This window comes from Stegodyphus dumicola, chromosome 3 (assembly GCF_044657685.1).
Source record: "Stegodyphus dumicola isolate Sdum_Otavi_A_Nest chromosome 3, ASM4465768v1".
Taxonomy (NCBI): Eukaryota; Metazoa; Arthropoda; class Arachnida; order Araneae; family Eresidae; genus Stegodyphus; species Stegodyphus dumicola.
The window spans coordinates 18,337,415-18,357,993 of record NC_140770.1 but is presented as its reverse complement, the minus strand read 5'-3'; the positions used below and the strand labels follow the sequence as shown (position 1 = coordinate 18,357,993).

The 20,579-nt window shown below is 30.6% G+C and overlaps 1 protein-coding gene across 2 annotated transcripts in view; it reads right to left on the bottom strand.

The window, feature by feature from the left end:
- LOC118195531 (CCR4-NOT transcription complex subunit 3-like) overlaps positions 1-20,579 on the bottom strand; it is a 72,651-nt gene that overhangs the window by 34,594 nt on the left and 17,478 nt on the right. For both annotated transcript variants that reach the window (XM_085812615.1, XM_085812613.1), the window contains exons 3-10: positions 18,219-18,293; positions 15,809-15,898; positions 15,185-15,313; positions 11,645-11,740; positions 6,423-6,672; positions 6,017-6,153; positions 5,794-5,882; positions 3,900-4,036 (exon numbers count right to left, since the gene is read on the bottom strand). In XM_085812615.1, the coding sequence (XP_085668741.1) occupies positions 3,900-4,036; positions 5,794-5,882; positions 6,017-6,153; positions 6,423-6,672; positions 11,645-11,740; positions 15,185-15,313; positions 15,809-15,898; positions 18,219-18,293 (1,003 nt within the window). The remainder of the gene's footprint in view (positions 1-3,899; positions 4,037-5,793; positions 5,883-6,016; positions 6,154-6,422; positions 6,673-11,644; positions 11,741-15,184; positions 15,314-15,808; positions 15,899-18,218; positions 18,294-20,579) is intronic.

The window sequence follows — 20,579 nt, the reverse complement described above, 5'->3', positions numbered from 1 at the left end:
GACCGTTTTTCAAGGGCTCAAGATTGAAAACTGTATTCCTTTTCTGCAATAAAGTGTAGGTTCTGTTTGGTATTTTTCCATTCCCATTTTACTGCAGTTAAAAACTCACTAAGGCAGATAACATTGAGAAATCATGAGTCCCTGTGTTTCAGCAGCTAAAGCCTCATCTGGCATCCAAACTGATAACCTCTCTTCTGCCTCATAAAACTATGTATTCCACTTCTCCTCTTTAAACTACTAAACCAAAACCTGCTCAACTTGAAGCCATCTTCATCTTCTGTCAATATATCTGGCAATTTATTTAAAATCAGTGTACAAGGCACAAATAAAGTTCTTGGTCACTGCTAAGTGCTTTTCATTTATCCAAAAGAGAAAAAACTCCTGTACATCTTCCACAATAACATGACCAATACTTTAATACTCTTGTGACTCCTCCTGCATCTAGCCTTCTTATTATGGAAATCATCAATGAAAAAAATAACCTTATAAAATTCTCTGATGTGAGCCACACCCACATACTTGATTTGTGATACTCAATATTTTCCTTCTTCATTTTCAGCTTAATCACTATCTTATTTTTACCACTTTTGTTTTCAGCCTTTTTCTTCATGGAGGACATTGTTGTATTATAGTCACTAAAAACAATCCCTACACTTGGATACATTAAAAAAAAAGATGTATGAGCATACATACAGTCATAATGCTATATATGTTACAGCAAACAAATTTTCTCAATGCTATAGAGTTGACTTTAGGAATAAGGCATACCAACTGAGATTTACCATGGGAGTTGATCAAAATAGCATTAGTCTTATCTGATCAAATGGCTATCTGGATAAAAAGGCCCAACACAGAATCAAGCCCACTTAAAAATATCAAAATTTTTGTACTAATTAACTTAAGAAGGGAAAGACAAAAAAGAAACTTACAGCTACATACAAGGCTTCATTTATAATTCCAGTATATAAATTGCAATTCAACACTTATTTTAGAAAATCCATTGAAATGCAACTGCAGTAATAAAATATTTTCCAGCATAATTCTGATCTTCCAGAACAAAAAAAAAAAAAAAAAAGTGCTAAAATTTGATTGCTATTGGAAGGATCCCTTCCCCCCCCCTTAAACAAAATTTCAGTGACAGCATATACATGATGCTGGGTGCATTTTCCTCATCATGAGCTCTACAAATAGAATTCTAAACATCGTGGATGAATAGTGCTAAATAATTTAAAAGGCTATAGAATTATCTTATAACATTTCTGAAACAGTACTGATGAATTCCACAGCAAAACATATGTAAGTGTACTGGAATAAAGCAGTAGTTCATTTAACTCCCTAATCACTTTAAAATGGCTCTAATTAAGGATTATAATCTCACAAAAACATTTAGGCATTACTTGAACACTAGATTATATAAGCAGTAGGAATAGGTAGACGAACTTAGCATGCAATATTAGCAGAATTTTGAGCTAAATCTGCTTCAAATGCTGGCAGGTCCAATAAAGTATCAAATTTATTAACTTATTTTATTAAATAAAAGAGGAATTATTAATTGTAATATCAACTTTTTAACTATTATTCTGTACTAGTGTTTAAAATAAAAATGTTTATGGAAATAGGCATACTCATTTGATACCTTTTATTCATAAAAACATCAGATGATTAATTAAGTATAAAAACGTGCTAAGAGAGCATTTTTAAATACTGAACAGTGTTTCAAAGTTGGTTTAGATTTTAAAAAAATTCAATAACATATTATATAACACCTAGAATAAAAAATCATCATTTTTTAAGTATAATATATGCCATTTTAATATGAAATTAAATTACATACAGATACCTACCTAAAATATTACAAATGTTATGAAAAATTTACTAATTAAAAATATGAACTTTTAAAAAGATTATTATGATATAATTTCAAACAGAAATTCTCAAAATTTTATTAAAATCAAAGCTATTTATAATTTTTGTATTGAAAAATGGCACTTAGTAATACATCTAAAAAATTATATAAAATATAATGTAGTTAAAACATACAAGGGTACTTTTCCGTTTGGCTGACGCAATTTTCCATTTCGCCAACGCAAGAGATAAAGTCGCCGAAAATGGTGCAACCGATGCCAAACCGAATATCCTCACTGATAACCTTTCGTGGCACTTTTTCAAAACAAGTCGCTGCTATTTCTTATCAGATTGATCATTTCTTTCAATATTGGCATACAGTTACATAGAACTTTTTAAATTATAATACTGAAATAATTCTTGCATTTAAACTTGTATTCCATACTAAGATTTAACTTAAAATTAATGTAGATAATTACTGAGAGAATCAGATTTTTGTAGCATAGTTTATGTGAGATGAGATCATTTGGGATCACATGATATGAACCAGCGAATCAAGATGTTATACCATGAAAGCATAGTAAATTCTTAAATTAACATCTTTTTACAAATATGTCAAAAATGGATGAAAAACCAATGAAAATTTGGGATTTGCCCAAGACAGAGGAAAAATCTATCAGATTCTTTCACACGAAAGGAGTTTTGCCTAACATTGCTATTTGTGATAATAATCATGAAACGAAATTATATTTTGGAGACGAAATTCAATGGCGCTGCAACTTTTCAACTTGCTGCAGTAAAAGAAGTATATGGAAAGGCACATGGTTTGAATCATCGAGATTTTCTTGAAGTACGTAAGATTTATTTATGGTTGGAGTGAAGAATTAACTTCAGTTAAACGGTGTGAAAAGCAGTTGGAAATTAATCACAGAACAGTTATGGATTGGAATAACTACATGCAAGAGGTTTGTGTGGATTCTTTACTTAAACATCAACAAGACAAAATAGGACGACCTGGTATGATCGTTGAAGTGGATGAAAGTATGTTCACGAAGCGCAAAAACAACACAGGACGGATTTTACCACAACAGTGGATCTTTGGTGGAGTTTGTCGTGAAACAAATGTTTCCTTGTGAAGGTGCCAAACCAATCCATGACCATTATTATATTAGAGGCAATAAATGAAAATATCAAAAAAAAGGAACTACGATGTATTCCAATTCATGGAAATCATATTGCACTGAAAAACTGGAAGAGGAAAGTTTCGAACATTTCAGTGAATCATAAATACAATATTGTAGGTCCGGAAACTGGAACGTACACACAAAAAATAGAAAGACAATGGGGTAGAACAAAATGGCAGAATAAGAAACACAGAGGAATGGCACGTCATCATCTGGAAAGTTACCTCGCTGAATTTATGTGGCGAAAGGTGACAAAAGACCCATTTGAAAAAATTTTAAATGGTATTAAAATATTTATGCCTCCAAAATAAAAAAATTCCTAGAACTAACATTTGTTAACATTTTTTATGTGTATACTGTGTGTTGTCGCCAATAAAGTCTGCTGGTGAGATTTGCGCTGGAGAAACAAAAAAGTACCCATATATGGAATCATGGATCACATCTAAAATGCATTTAGCATTTTTAAGTTAAAATAGGCAATAAGTTAATAAACATAAAAATACTCGGAAATAACATATGAACTCTAAAGATAGAAGTGATACATTGTACATTTAAAAAATTATACTTTAAAAAAAAACTTCCTTCTTTAGATTTCAGCATTGTCCTACCTGATACTTTTCCATCAACATTTGCAAGGAAATTAAATCAATTTTGCTACATATTTTTTGAAAAGAATTAGTTATTTCAGTTACTTGAATGATCAGTTAACTCAACACTCCAACTACGAATTAAAAACAAATACTGCCTTTCCCTCGAAATTAAAAACTTTTTAAAAGAAAATTATTAAAAAATAAGCATATAACTTACTGTATATACAAAATTTCTGCAACATGTTATTAAACATTAGCAAAAAAAATTATCATAACTCACTTTTAAAATGGTTGTTGGACATTCCTGCCGCTGCCGTAGCATATGGTGTGGAAGGTGATTGTGAATTTATCACAGGTTGGCTGTTGTGGAAGTTCATGTGTGTGAAAGCTTCAGAGTTGTTTTCCGATGATGTAACACTTAAATAAAATAAATAAATGAGGATATGGATTTTACTTCTGTAAAACTATACAAACTTCTATATATATAAAATAAATCCTTTTGCATTTTAACATTTCCTCAGGTACAGTCACAGCCTACATGAAGCTAGGCCTTTTTGTCAGCCGGTGTTAATTCTCTGACTCCAAAATTTTACTGTCTGGTTTCTTCCTAAATTCTAAAACTCTGCCACCTGGTGTGGGTGCACAGTCTTAGGGCACTGGCCTTGGATAAAGTAATTTCCCAAGTTACATAAGTAATTCCATAAAGCTTTACATAATTTGAATTTTTTACATGGTGAATCTGTAAATTTCTTACACATAACTTCATAAGAAATTGCAATGTTTATTATTAATAAATGTATGCACATTTGTGTGTGTATTATTTTATACATGAAATACCATGTTATTTACTCACACACAATTCTCAATTTTTTTTTAAAAAAAAAAAACTTATATATCTATTTTATCTCTCATTATTATAAAGAATTAGACATTATTATAAAGAATAAACAGTCTGTGATGGAGGTGTATCATTACAAAAAGAAATGCTGTTCTTCAGCAACTTCTAACCCTCACAATGTTGAAGGACTATGATAGTCAAGGTCATCTGAATTGTCATTCTGACAATGTTGCAAGCAGCATCCCATACAGGGCCGGATTTACGTATAAGCTACACCCTCGCGGGGACTCGAATTTGGACCTCTCAAATATGCGCTAAGTGTGCTAACCATTACACCAAGAAGGCATACTGGAAGGAGGGAGAAAATACCTTATATACTTTCCCTTTTAAAAGGCGATCGGAGATTAGGGAAACCGATCACCAAATCATAGTGATGAAGAATCATCCACCACCACCTTTCAGTTCAGGCGTCACTAAGGACTCCTAAGCACTCTTTTTCGAAGTAAGTTAAACTTCCTTTAAATACTTTTTCTAACTCATTTGCATTCAATGCAATTCTAAAAACTCATTCTGGTAGGGAGCTGTAAGTGGGAAACAAGAATTGAAAGGAAAATAACAAACAAACAAAAAAATTAAAAATAACTTTTATAAAATTAAAATACACCTTATAAACTAACAATGCATATTTGAGATACGACTTTATTTGGAATTTGTAGGTTGTAGAAAAATAAATGCTATGATATGTGCACGTTAAGGGCCATTCCCACTGGGGTTCATCTGAGCTAACGGAGTCAGTTCCATGTGTTGACTAGCCCCGCTATGCCTGCAGTTCAGATTTTTCAACTTGCTACCCTATGGAAAAAAAAACTGGTTTTGGAGATGGGTCGGCTACGTCAGTTGTCTCTGTTAGCTCAGATAAACCCCAGTGGGAATGGCCCTTTCATGTAAAGTTCAATTTAATGGATCAAGGAGGGATATTCAGGATATGAAAGATAAAAATTTACCTTACTATTCAGTATTCGATTTCTAAGAAATAAAGAATTTGAAAGCCTTCTGCTTCACTAACAAAGATTCAAATTCTAAGTTCTTAAAATTTTGAATAGGATTCTGAAACTAATAATAATACATGAGATTACATTTTTCTACCATCAATGAAATTCTGTGATTCATTATACCTTTTTCATGATCAATGGAATCAATGGGTTTTTCATGATCAATGGGTACAAATTTGTTATCTTCCCTTTCAGAGAATTGGATATAAAACATCACACAGTAATGAAAAAAAAATTTATATTGGCATCTATATTAAAAAAAAACTACATTTTAAAATACTCACCTGTTAACATTGGTGGGAGAAGATGATCTACCTACATTCATTGAGTTTGATTCAGAAAAATTTAGAGATTTTGTAACTGGAATTGAGATCTAAATTGGAAAAGAGAAGATTTATCTACGAAACTTTCATCAGAAATGAAAAATCGAAGTAAATAATAAGCTAATAAAAGATTCTTTCCAACAGATTATCAGGAATTTTTCAAATTATTAAAATATTAGCTTACTTCTGCAGAGGAATGATTCTCTAAACAAGGACTATGACTTGGAGAATTTGAACTAGTGGACGTAGGAGTATTGGAGAGAACTGCAGAGTTTTCTTCATCATTTGACAAATTTTTAAGATCAAGTTGCGTTTGCTGATCTATAGTTAATAAAAATTCCGATTTTTGGTGACAATTTCAATATTAAAATTCACATAGAATGCTGTATAACTTATTTGAGAGATCAATACTATATAAAATTATAAGTACTACATATATCATGACTTACGAGAAACATTTAATGCTACAAAATTTATTTTTCTGTAGATAAATTAAGTTTTGCAATATAAAAAATTTTAATTTAAGAATCTGAATATTGCAATAAAAAAAAGTATATTAAAAATAATCCAAATGTTCCAAAGAAACTTACAGGCTGCTTGCTGTTTCGCTAAATAATCTTCCAAATCCTCTAATTTTAAATCATCGTATATAAATTCATTTTCTTGAAAATCAGGATCTTGAGAACAGTCTCTATAATACTCAACATCATCTTTAATTTTTTTTATTTGATCCACTTCAACAGTGCCATTGTCCAACATTCTAAGCAATGCTTCAAGCTGATTGATATGATATTTATGTTTCCCATTTCTAATCTTCAATTCATCTAAACGATCTAATTTCTGAAAGATTGTATTTATATATGTACACATATATACAAACATATGGCACGAAAGAATAATTTTTTAATAAAGCCACACTTTTAAAGCAACAACTATAACATAATGAAGAAAAATAGAAATAAATATGTATATGAGTAAAAACAAAACATACTCAAATACTATGTTAATGAATATTGGTTTAACAAAAGTTTCCCGCCACCACAAAAATCGTCTGTACAAACAATTCACATTGTTGCTGTATTTAATCATATTTTGTCAAGCAATTTTTCGCATTTGAAAGAAAGTGATTTGCTTTATAACACTGTTGTGAAATTAGTAAAAAAATACTGTTATCTTTAACTATAAAGTGTCTGAAATACAACTGTCCTGTTAAGAGACTAGAACCATCACTTACTTTCAGTTCTGTTGCAAAAAGTCAGAGACAGAATGTCACAAATTATGAGTTACAACTTTAGGTACTAATGTTGTATGATACGACACTGTGAAGGTCTAGTACCGAAAATTCAAAAACAAGGACTATGGCATTCAAAAAAACAGAGCCTTCTGGTGGCCTACTGATGCTGATGAGGCCCACCTGTGAGAACTTATGGAAGAAGATGAGTATGCAACCACTCAAGAGCTTGCTAAAGTGTTAGGCGTTAGTGCCATGTCCATTAGTCGCGCTATACATTGCATAAAATCGATGTTCAAGTTCAATTGCTGAGTACCGCCTGAGCTGACTCAGGCAGATAAGGACAGACGTGTTCTGGTCTGCACTAATCTGCTCGAATATCAACACAAGGATAAAATTCTGGATTCGATCATTACTTGTGATGAAAAGTGGATTTACTTCAACAACACAGGCCTTAAAGGAGGTTGGTCTATGCCCGTTGAGCCCATCCAGAATTTGACTAACAAAAAGATCATGCTTTGTATCTGATGAGATTGCCATGATGTTATCCACAAAGAGTACCTGGAAAAAGGTAAAACACTCGACAGTAAGGTGTACAGAGAGATGCTAGTCTGTGTTGACACTACTATCAAGGAAAAACATCAAACTGAGTTCCAGCACAAAAAGGTAATGTTCCATCAAGATAATGCAAGACTGTATTCACTGGCTGGAATCTGTACGGACTTGAATGGAATCTTTAACCACACCCACCACATAGCCCTGACATCGCTCCTTCAGACTTCTACCTTTTTTTACACCTGCAGCTACATCTTGTTGGTGCTATCTTCCATTCTACACAGGAGATCAGAAATGAGGTTGATGTTTTTTTGGACTCACGGCCACCAAGTTTTTGGGCCAAAGCCTTTGAAAAATTATCAAAACGTTGGCAGAAAATCAAAGATCTGGGTGGTGATTACTATTCTCACTAAAGGTATTGCTTTCATTTTTTTAACTTTATTAAAAATGTTTTTTGGTGGAAAACTTTTGTTACAACCAGATATTAATTAATTAATCAACAAAACAAAAATTTAACTTAATTTTTAATATATGTAATTACATAAGTAAATATTAACTAAAGAATACAGTATTTTTCATGCAAGAAATTAATAATGTCATCTGCACATAAAACTTAAATTATTAGACACCAACACTATTACTTTCTTAGCACTTTCTCAGGAATTCAGAAACATCAACAGTAGTTTCATTATCTTAATAAAATACTAATAAATACTCGATTTACATATGTTTTCAGAATTAAAATGATATTGATTCGCTGCAATAATGAATCATTTATTAATTCAATTTCATTTAAAATTTAATTAACTTTAAATTTGCTTTTTAATAATAGAGAATGTTTGTTAATAAAATACAACATGGCCATAAACTAAATTTCTGAAACTTGCACATTTTATAACTTTGCTGACTATGAACTGGAATTATATGAAAATTGGACTGTGTAATAATTAGGGCATTGTGAAAATTAAATTCTATTTCCCGCACAACATAGAATAAAAAAACATTAATTAATAACTTAAAAGTAATATTTTCATGACTCAAAACAAAATTGGCTTCCATTGTTATGATTACTACTTGGTGCAGTGATCGCTTGATAAATAAGCATGTTAATGTATGAAATATTCAATATTAAAATGTCTTAAGATTTTTAAACTTTATGGTGAACCTCCTCATACAGAACAGCTGGAACAGTATTTCTCTAGAACTTAATGAATAAGAGATTGCTTATTCATTGTTCTCAATTTTCTTGTCTCCTTACTCCCCTAGTATAGTACAAAGTCCAAAACCTGAATGTCCAGTATCCAGAATGATCTAAAATACGGATCTCTAGATCACAAGGAGCCTCTTTTTTTTAGATATATATATATATATATGTGTGTGTGTGTGTGTGTCAGATATAACAAAATATGATAGCTGCTTTAAGAAAATAATTGACGTTCCATTAACATTCTAGATTTGGTGCTCTCCCCCTAAATTCATCTGTTCTCCAAAATTCAAGATTTTTTTATGTTACCTAATGCTGCTTGTAAAGGGTAACAAAAACTAATATTAACCAATCATAGCTTGTCTCTAGAATTGCACCTACTCTGGTATAAATACCTCTGGCAGCTAATTATGTCACTTCTTCTGCTAATAGCTCCTCGCTTTCCTTCTCCGTCTAAACTGCCCGCATCTTAATTTTAAGAATCAATTTACATAGCAATTTATCGTATTTCATAATGATTGAAACATAGAGATGTCCCGGATTTCATTATAATTGGATAAATATCTACTGTGATTATTTTATATACGCAAAAATAAAAACTGGAAATTCGTCAAGTTCACATTTTGTTATCTTCATCTGTAAGCCTTCACTCTCAGTCACAACGACTGTAAGCTGATTCCTCTTCTATGCTTCCTGGAATTACTAAATATATAGATATATGTTGTAGGATTCAAAAGTTCCCGGACTCACTCCATAAGATAAAAATTTTTTGCAGTAGTGTGACTAGGAGAACGTTTTTGTGTGACTACATTCTCCCCCTGTGGATGCAAGCTAAACTTTATGATGATAGCAGCGAATTCAAAGGTGTTCAACATACCTGCCAACGTACAACACTCAAAAATCAGATTTCTCCCAAAATGACAAAAAGATTTTTTTTAAATGATAAAAATATTTTTTTAATAATGAATTAATTTTATATAGTTACTAATATATGAAAACTCAGTTACTAAGTCTTAAAATGCAAAATGGTACAAAAATACCTACATGTGAGAGAAAAAAAGACATTTTTACTATTTCCACTTTTTAACAAAAAAATAATAATAACACTTTAATCAGTTTTTGTATAAATGCTATCAATAGTGGAAGATTTTGCTTTCATTAAGAAAGAAACTTCATAATTTTGTTCATAGTAATTCCCAAGTAGACCTACCGTAGTTAATAAAAGTTTTTCCAATGTGTCATTACTAATACTAGATCTAAATTTAGTCCTTGTTTTCACAACAATACTGAAAATGCTCTTGCTAATCCTAATAAAAGTTTTTCCAATGTGTCATTACTAATACAGTCAAAAGTCTTTAATCCGGACTCGTCGGGACTTCGGCGATTCCGAATTATAGATCATTAGTTTAAATCTGGTAAGATGGCATGCAGAAATTATAAAATTAAAAATATGAAACCGTAATTTATGAAATACAGAGCAATTATGATCTAAAGGATATCAAAATTTACCAAAAAAAAGGTTAATATTTATTTGTTTACTTTATTAAACATTTCTTTCAATGCGCGCATGCGTAAAGCATACATTACGCATAGTCGAAATTAGAAAATTGCAACCAGAAAACTATTTGATGTGTATTCGTGATAATTATAATGTCAAAGAATTTGATTTTAATCATATCAAAGACATTTAAATCATATCAAAAATCATATGCGCATGCGCAAAGGTATTATGCGCATGCATTAACACATTATGCGTTGACGCATGCGCAGAAAGTTTGTAGCTTTTAGGTCCGGATTATAGATCATTCCGGATTACGGACGTCTGGATTAAAGACTTTTGACTGTATTAGATCTAAATTTAGTCCTTGTTTTCGGAACAATACTGAAAATCCTCTTGCATTTTGAATTACTATGGAAAATTGTCAGAATGACCAACATTATTCTACAATTCACTATACTTTAAAATACCATCAGCACCTTTCAGATTTCCAATTAAACTCCAATGAGTATCAATCCTAGCCAGTTTTCTTTTTTCTCATATTATAAATAGTACAGTTTCACTCTGATTAAATTTTGACCTTCAGGTAAAGCTCTAAAATGCACCAAGTAGAAAAACATATGGTACATCCAATTATAGTAAAGAACAACTTTAACTTTTAACCTTTTAACTGTCATGCCCGAAATAATCTTGGGCACATCACTGGTATTCCAAAATGTCACGCCCAAATAATACTCGGGCTATTTTTTTTTTTTTTTTTTTTAATGCACTGTACTGTTACATCCGAATATACTATATCGTAAGAAGTTTATTTTGGCTTAAATTCAACAGATAGCAGCACTTTACAGAAGGTTTCAAAGGATAGAGGTTAAAATTCAAAGTCTGTGGCATTTTTTTTGATTGCGAGGCAAACATTTCATTTTTGGAATAAAAAAGTTGACAATTTATGCACCCAAATCATCAAAATAACTTGATAGTTAAAATGTTAATGAAACATTTCAATTTTTCTTTAATTCACTATAATTTTGTAATTTAAAAATCATTTTCAAAATAAAATTTTTAACTAGAAGAAATGTCGACTAAAGATTAACTTTAGTAATTATAAAAAAATAACGTTTCTAAAATTATCAAGATTCTCAGATTTTCAAAATAAGTACTTATGTAGGGCGTAACATATTCAAATGGAATCTATAATTAAGTAAAATTCTACTTAAAATACATAAAATTGTAAGAAATTAACTCATTTCCTAAATATCAAATAAAACTGCTGGAAGCTTTACACAAGTTTTAAAATAATTTAAATTTAAAAAAAAAAATTACTCACTTCTTTATCATTTTTTTTCTTCTTTAAACTAAAATTTATAGTATCCATTTCAGATTCAAATTTATCAACTTGGATATTTAAACTTTCTATGCAAGCCTAAAATAAAATAACTACTTAAATAAACACATTTCAAAAAGTAAACAAATATGCTTTATAACATGATTCACTCACTAAGAAATCAATCAATTTTCAAAACAACACTCAGCACTTGCTGATACATCATCAAAAATACCACCCATGAATTTTGACTGTAATGAGCAGTAGCCCTAGAAGTTGTTCTGCAAAGATTTTTATTTGAAATTTTTCAAAAAATGTTTTCTCTTTCAGAAAAGCAACGGATGAGTGGAGATAGCTCATTCTTCTTTATATATGCACCTTCTTTATATGTGCACCTTCTTCTTATATATGCACTTTTAAACAAGGAGATTGAAATTACTTTTTAAAATGCTAATTTAAATTCCGACTAAAAATTGTTTCATTCATGATTTTAAATTGAATTTGTGTTTCTTGTAGATGGTATATGGAAAGTTTTCTTATTATAAATTATTATGAATTATATATATCAACCTTAATCTTAAGTTTGGTGGCTACATGCAAGTAATGAAATGCATGAGGGGGATCAAAGGAATAAACTGCAACATGGTATTGTTCATCATCACTTCACCTTATTTATCAGAGTTGATAGAGCAGAAGAGAATAATAATCTGTGTAATGTGATTATGAATGTGACTGCAAAACAATATGCATCAGAAATCAAAAACCCAGATTCCATTGTGGATAGGTACCAATAGATTACTCACAATATATTAGTAGGTACCAAATAATTAACAAGTACCCAATGCATCTTTCAATTTAATAAAATACTCCGTGAATACAGAAACAAACATGAAAGAAAAAAATAATTATTTAGTCAAACATAAAAATTATTAACATAACCTTATCAAAAATTACACTATAAATTCAGAATATGCAAGTTTAAATGGCCTCTTGATATATAGCAGCCATGATAGAAAATGGTAGATTTTGTCAAGTTTTATTATGCTGTAATTACTAAACAAAAAATAGTTTTTTAAAAACTTACAGAAACGAAACACAAAATATAACATCCATCTTTTGTTGAAATTCAGATAACTAATCAAACTTCTGTCTTCCTTATCTGTACTGATCAATGCAAGCAGAATCTTTTGATTGCCATTGATCCATGTTATAACACTTTATATGAATGATAAACAACCAAGAAATAAATTTCTCTCACATCCACAGATCATGGTACTGAGGAAGGGTAATGCACTGCATGGCAGGTTCCAGTTGTGGCAATCATGTGCACTAAGTGGCATTTCCCAATGTTCACAGTAGCATCGCTGTAGCAGCTTAAAATAGCAGCTTTTGTACCATCCCTTACTGACAACAAAGTTCAGTCTGCAATTAAGATCTTTGCTGCAAATAGTATAGCATCAATTAAAATTCATCATTAGATCCATCCAGCGCAGTGGTTCTCAACCATATTGCACCCCTGCATCCTATTTATCATTGCTAGAAAATCATCCCCCCCCCTCCTTCCCACAACTTGAAAAATACATATACACATTTATTTAGGTTTATATATTTTTTAACAGGTTTTACAAATTAAAGAACAAAAATTATAGAAAATGTTGTTACAAATTAAAGAACAAAAAGTATAGAACAAAATTATACAAAAATACCAAAACTTGAATAAAACTAGTTTTTTATATCCATAAACTAAAAATTAAATATTTAACAGTTAAATAACAGACAGATCTCTGAAGCTATGCCCCTGGTTGATAACTCCTGGTCTACAGCATAAGCCAGGCACCATGAGGCTGCGTTCAGACGGCGGCATAAAGGTCATAGAGGCATAGTCATAAGGGAATAAAATACGGGAATTCCGTTCACACTTGTGAGAACGGTGTGTAAAGCCGTGGCCAATGAGAAAAGCTAAATTTGCGCATGCGTGGACGTGTCTACAACTTTCCCGCGTCGTTGTCCTGCTCGATTGATTTCCCACGTTCGCTCTGCTTGTTTTGTAACAGCAAAATCTTCTGTAGAACGCTGTTTCGTTTTAGCTTCGCTCTGATTGGGCGACGCTTATCCCAAACTCGGCATAAAGTTGAAAACTTTGAACCCTATGCCCCGAGTCCTAAACCAGATTTTGTGACGTAGCACAGACTGGTTGCCTTGGCAACGGAGCTCGGCTTTAACTACTTATGGCCTGTACGCCCCCGTCTGAACGAAGCTTGAGAGAGCAGATGCTGCATTGCTGATGTACTCAATTTTCAGATGCTCAACAAAATGTGCATGAGTATAGTCATCAGTCCTTAGTCATTATGGATGATATTGTGCAACAAGTGCAGCAGAATATTTTGGGGAATTGCTCTTCCATTTATGGAATTTTGCTGCCATTTTCCTCAGATTTCCCCTTCCTTGTTTTATAAAATTATCATAAGGCACCAGTTTTTTCTCGAAATCATGCACAACACGGATGCCGAAGCAAGGCCATCAAAACAAAAAGCAAAGTGCATGAGCCCAGCATTGACAATTCTGCACTGGTGCTGTAATAACGGTGATGATTTTCTGGACTGAATCTTGCTATTAGTAAAACACAAGTTGTGTAATACCCTAAAATGCAAGCAGCAAACAATGTACTTGTGCCACATATCAGACAAAAAAAAAAAAAAATTCAAGCAATTTATGTTGGCACACAAAATAATATGCATAATGTCCTGGGATAGAAAAGCCAACCTGCTCGCTTTGCTCCTCAGTGTAAGTGACAGTGTGAACATTGACCATTATAAAAAAAGTTTGTGAAAACTGTAATGGGTAATAAGCAATGTGGTGCATTCGACACCCACTGTTTGATGCTGTTTGTTTGTTTGATTCTGTTTTGATGCATGATTGTGCTTAAACTAATAGCTCATCACAAAACAAATTAGTTTAAAAAGGTCTGCTGGGAGGTAATCAAGCACCCACTGTCCCAATCTCATTTCTACTAATCTACATTTTTTCTTACATTTCAAGTAATTCCTGCACAGCCAACATTTTCAAAGCAATATAGAGGTGAAGACGGATGACATACACAGGCCAAGCTGTAAAAATTCAATGACACGAGGATTCAAAAGTTTGTCTCATGGTGTGACAAATGTTTTAATTTTGATACTGATTATGTTTGACAAGTAATTACACAAATTTTATTTATATTGCAATAAATTTTCCCATGAAATTACATTAACTTTCTGTAGATGGTGACAGAGAAACCTATTTTTTGGATGCCTCTCATACTTTTTTCACTATTTAAATCTTCTTATAGGTTTTTTACCATGTTACCTATAACCAGTAGTGGAGAATTAAGCTTTTGTAATATATCTAAGATTTTGAAAATAATGTTTTAATTAATCACTCATTTTCTGAAAAAGTAGATAAATGAAATATAAGACTATTCCAGAGATAATAAAATTAATTATAACAAAATTAATGGAATATTAGCATTGTTAAAAATATTTGATATAAGAAAAAAATTCATACAGTAAGCCATGATGTAATTTCATCTCTTTCTTTTTGGGCAGGATCAAGTTTTTGTGCTGCACCTAAGCCTTCTTTTGAATATGCTTTGGTCTTTGTTTCTCTTTCAACAACTTTAAACCTTTCCATTTGCTAAAAGAAAACAAGCTCTGGATCAATATTCAGACGAAATAATGTTTACAGTGAGATAAAAACATGTAAACATACTGAAGTAAAATAGAGAATACATAAATCAAAAATTATCTCCTAGGAAATACAGATTAAAACAGCAAAACAATTATTGCAAAAGGACAATAAACACTGAAAAAAGTAGCAATCAAGATAAATTTTTTTTAAAAAAAAGGATGAAAATCCAAAAGTGATTTTTATATATCGTCATCAATATTTGGCTTATAACAATACTTTACAATTAATTTCTTTCAGAATTTTGGGAAGCAATTTTTATAGAACCTGAAAACTTCTACCACAAATGTTTTTTACTGATAACTTATTTTGCTTATCAGTAACAAGAAAATTTTATTATAAATAGAATATAAGACTATAACATAATCACTTTTGGAAAAGTTTGGTAAAAATAATCTTGAATCTTACAAAATAAAACCTATTAAAAGGGAATGGTCGACTCACTGTTTCTATTAACTTCCTAGCTTCTTGTAAAGTTCTTTTATCTTTTATATCACTAGATGTCAACCAAGTCTTGATTTGGTCTCGTAACCTCTACATTAAAAATATACATTCATTAAAAAGGAAAAAATAAATTGTATAAAAGGATAACATGATACATATCAAATTTTTTTTTTGATACTATGTATTACAAGAGAACTCAAATCACATAAAATTACTTTACTTCAATCTATTCATTTCTACTGGTTAGCTAATCAATTAGTTAAGGCAAAGCATGTGAGAGCTATCTGCATAAGAGAAGCTTCCAACAGAACTTGGTCATAATTATGTCGAGCCCAACCAGCAGCCAAGTGTTACTGAACAAATAAAGTTACTGAACACTGGTATTTTAGTAAGAGGTCAAACGGGCTGGCTGCATGGGCGTTTTCGTAGTTTTCTGCATGTTTAATATGTCGACGAGCCAGTTTCCCTTAGAAAGTCCTCCACGAAGACATCCCTGCCCTCAGGCAGATAGCTCTTGAGGCTTTGCCATAATCACATACACCAAAATTATTTCACATGAGAAAAACCACTAAAACACAAGAAAGTTAAAAAGAATATTAAATAACTTAATAAACCTCTTTCATTTTAGGACAATATTTAAATAAAATTTTAATAAAAGGTTTAGAAATACGTTTAAATTTATTTCCTTAATAAACACATTTAGAAATACAAGATGTATAAAGTAACTAAATTATATTTAAATTAAACTAAGAAATCTGTAAATTAAATTAGATGGAAATGATAATGAAGGAAACTAATTTAAAATTAAGATACACAATAAGCTTAACATTATTTCATTATGTACTCATTTCAATTTAAATCGTTCTTTATAATTGTGTTTCACAATTCAGAATACAGAAATTTACATCTTCAGTAATGATATCAGAATGTTATTTCAGAGAACTCTTTTAACTAAATCCCCCCTTCTTTTAACAACAATAATCCATTTATTCAATATATTTTTTAAGATGAAATTTCAAATTTTAAGGCACATTATGACATTCAACAAGTACATACTACTCGCACTTTCAAAATAATTCTTATTACAGAGTATAAATATTCATCAAAATAATGTTCAAAAATAGTGCACCTTAAAAATACAAAGAATTTGAAATGACTGTCAACTTAGAAAGTTAACTACATAGTAACCCCATACAAAATGATCCCACTGAATTCTTAACTGAGATTCTCTCTCATTTAGAAGTAATATCACACCTGCTCTGGGAAAACACACCATGGCTTTGATAACATTCAGGGAATGCTGACTGCACCCATTCTAAGATAATCTCTACAAAGCAAACTTTTATCAACAATGATCATTTCTCTAACATAACAAAAGCTCAAGATTTTCAATTCAAATTTTCATAAATAAGTATAGCTTTGGCCAACAGCAATTGGTTGAAGAATTCGTCTTGTCTGATAAGTATAAAAATTCTTTTATGGTTTTTAACCATTTTCTGTTTATATAGTCATATATATAATAATAATAATAATAAAACACATAATAACATATTTCATCTCATAAAGATGATATTTCAGCTTCATATTGAAATGCTATCATCATTAATATTGTCATTAATCAAAAACATTCTTACTTCATTCGGATTTATATTGTATCGAGCAATATTATTTGATTTCCTAAATAACCAGTCCACCACATATCTCAAAAACTCACTGGATAAGTTGAAACAAATAAAAGGACCTTGCAGAAATTTTAAAAACTACAATCAAACACATGAAATATTGGTACTGTTCTGTTATCAGGACCGGATTCAGAGATGTATTAATGGATGTGCTTTTTGTATGTGCATACATTTCTGCTTACATGCATACAGGAATGCTTACATGCTTTTCTGCATACATGCATACAGGAACACATACATGCATACATAAATTTCTGAATTCAGTCCTGATAACAGAACAAAAATATTTTCATCCCCCCCAATATATATATATATATATTATTATTTTATAAATCACAGGATAGAGATAATACCTCCATAGATTTATTAGGTACAATTCTGAATTTTATTATTATTCATTACTCCATTCTGATGCCATTTTTGAAACACCTTTGAAGATAGCAGAAAATGAATCCAAGAATTCACTTTGCCATGAAATCATATTGACTTTTCTTAAAGTCTAATTCTCATTTTTACATAATTTGTATATTCTAATTATAAATTTCCTCAATAAAAGATAGAGAGCATTTTGTAAAATTACAATTAGGTCTGAAATTTACTTTTTCATGGTTTAAAAAAAAAATTTGCATTCATATAAAATTATCACATATTTTTTAGAATATTTTCATTTAAAAATATCATTTTTGTTACTTAATTTCACAAAAATTGGAGAAACTAAAGCCTTTCACCTGAAGTTTCTTAATTTCTTTCTTGAGATCAGCTTCATATTTTTCTTTTTGATTTGCATTTGTTGCACTATAAACCTACAGAATAAAACATTTTCTATTTATTAAGCATAAAAAAGTACATTACAAACCATATAAAAATTAACTGTTACTTACATATTAACACAACCATCTTGATGCAATTTGGTGATTTTTTACAAATGAAAAGGTAAAAGTTACTTATCAATTGCAAGCTGTCCCCCCCCAGAGATTTTTAAACTATCGATATTTATCGTAAACTGGTAAACATCTATATATATATATATATATATATATATATATATAAAGGATTACTTTTACCACTTTGTTCCATTGCTAGCATATTCTACAAGCTTATATTTTAAAACTACGTTTAAGGCAAAAAATATCACTTTATGTATATAATATATATACACTAAATAATATTGATTATATTTATTATCTCCTAAGATTAATTATAGTATAATGACCTGAAAAAGTGAATCCATCAGAATGGTACATTCTAAAAACTTGACAAATTCTACTAAGGTGGTTGTATAATATGTACCTACCAATTAACCTCCTGTTTAACTGGCTTTTTGGATTAGATTATGGGAAACAGTGTTTACATTGTCTTTATTAATTAGATTTGTATAATTATTTACTTTGTTCTTTTTTCACGATAATCCATTCATTAAGATGATAACTAGATAAAAACAGAAAATAGCTGTTGTAAATAATGAAATAACGTATAAGCAAGAAAATAACAACAAAGTGCCAAGAAATCTTCTGAATGGATAAAAGTGGTCATGCTGCCGAGAAGATTAATTTATAACAAATAATAACAGGTAAACATACATACACTTAACAGCTTCAAACATATGTGCTCAAATGTTGAGAATTTTGGAGCTTTTAAAACGTTTGTGGTGTTAATAATAAAATATTAAAAAAAACTGCATATGGCTTAAATAATAAAAATACATTTCATACCTTACTCTTACAGCTGAATAGCTTTTAAGTTATTCAAAGTACATGCTTTCAGAAGACATAAATTTTAAATTATGCTATATTATAAAACTTAAAAATAGCTACTATAATACTCTAATATCCAAAACTATATTCATAAACAATAATTCAAGAAGAAATCAAATCAATGTTTTAATTTTCCATACAGTAAGCAAAAAGTAAATCTATTTATCATTATTCAATTCAATTTGATTAATCCACTCTGAAATGCAAATACTGTCATGATGTTATCTAAAGAACTCTGCAAAGTATATCCCCTCTCTCCCAAACTTCTGTATAAATAGTTTGCTTTCGATGTTCATCAAATCAAAATAGCTTTTTATCACACCAAAATATCACCTGTGATAAGAGATGTCAGCAGTTCAGATGCGGGGTCAGCAATAAACAGAAATAGCAAGATAGCTGAACATTCCAGGATAGCACCAATTCACATTCTGAAACTATTGCTAAGATGGTATGTGGTCATAGAATAAAAACTGACTTTCAAACTCAATTTCTACCACTAAGAGATGGTTGCTACAGCTACTAGCCTATAGTTGAGTACTACAATTGCAATCACCATTAGAACTTTAACATCACAGCAAATTAACAAGACTTTTACACCAGAAAGCCAATAGCTAGTTTTACTGATTTCTCAACAAAGAGAAACAGCCTGAACTGATGCACTGAACATAACAGCAGAGCCTATAATACATTTATGTTCTCTTCAGCAAAAGGATTCAGTTTGATATTTAATTCTAAAAGAGACAGAAATATAAAATTTCCTCCTTAATAATAGTGTAATATGATAATTACTGTAGTATCATGATGGTATGGAAAAAAATATTGATCAGTTCTCTAGTACATCAAGATTCAGTCTACAAATCTATCCAAAGCTTTTTAGAGATGCATGTGGATGTCTCAGTACTTTTCCTTTATCTGCCTGCAAATTTGGCAATTGTATCTCGTTATGTTTTGGCAGCCATTTTTTACCTCAGCCATTATTTTTATTACTTTAGTCATTCATTTATTATCAGCCTATTATTTATTTATTTATCTGTCAGAATTTATTTGGAGAGGGAAGCAAGAAAGAGGAATTGTTTTGACTCTATTACAGAGGCAACAGGCAAACAGTTTCCACCTGAAATAAATACTAATTGACACGACCAATGCCCCTTCTACCTCTTTTTTTATAATTAAATTAATTTTTCTCATTGTCTTATTAATAATTGTAATGTGTTATTATATCATATTATGTGCACTTTTGATTTTACGGTACTGCAGGCAGATAAAGGTAAAGCACCAATGTCTCTTTTTACGAATGATGATAATGCATGTCTCTACAATCAGAAAAACCTGCTT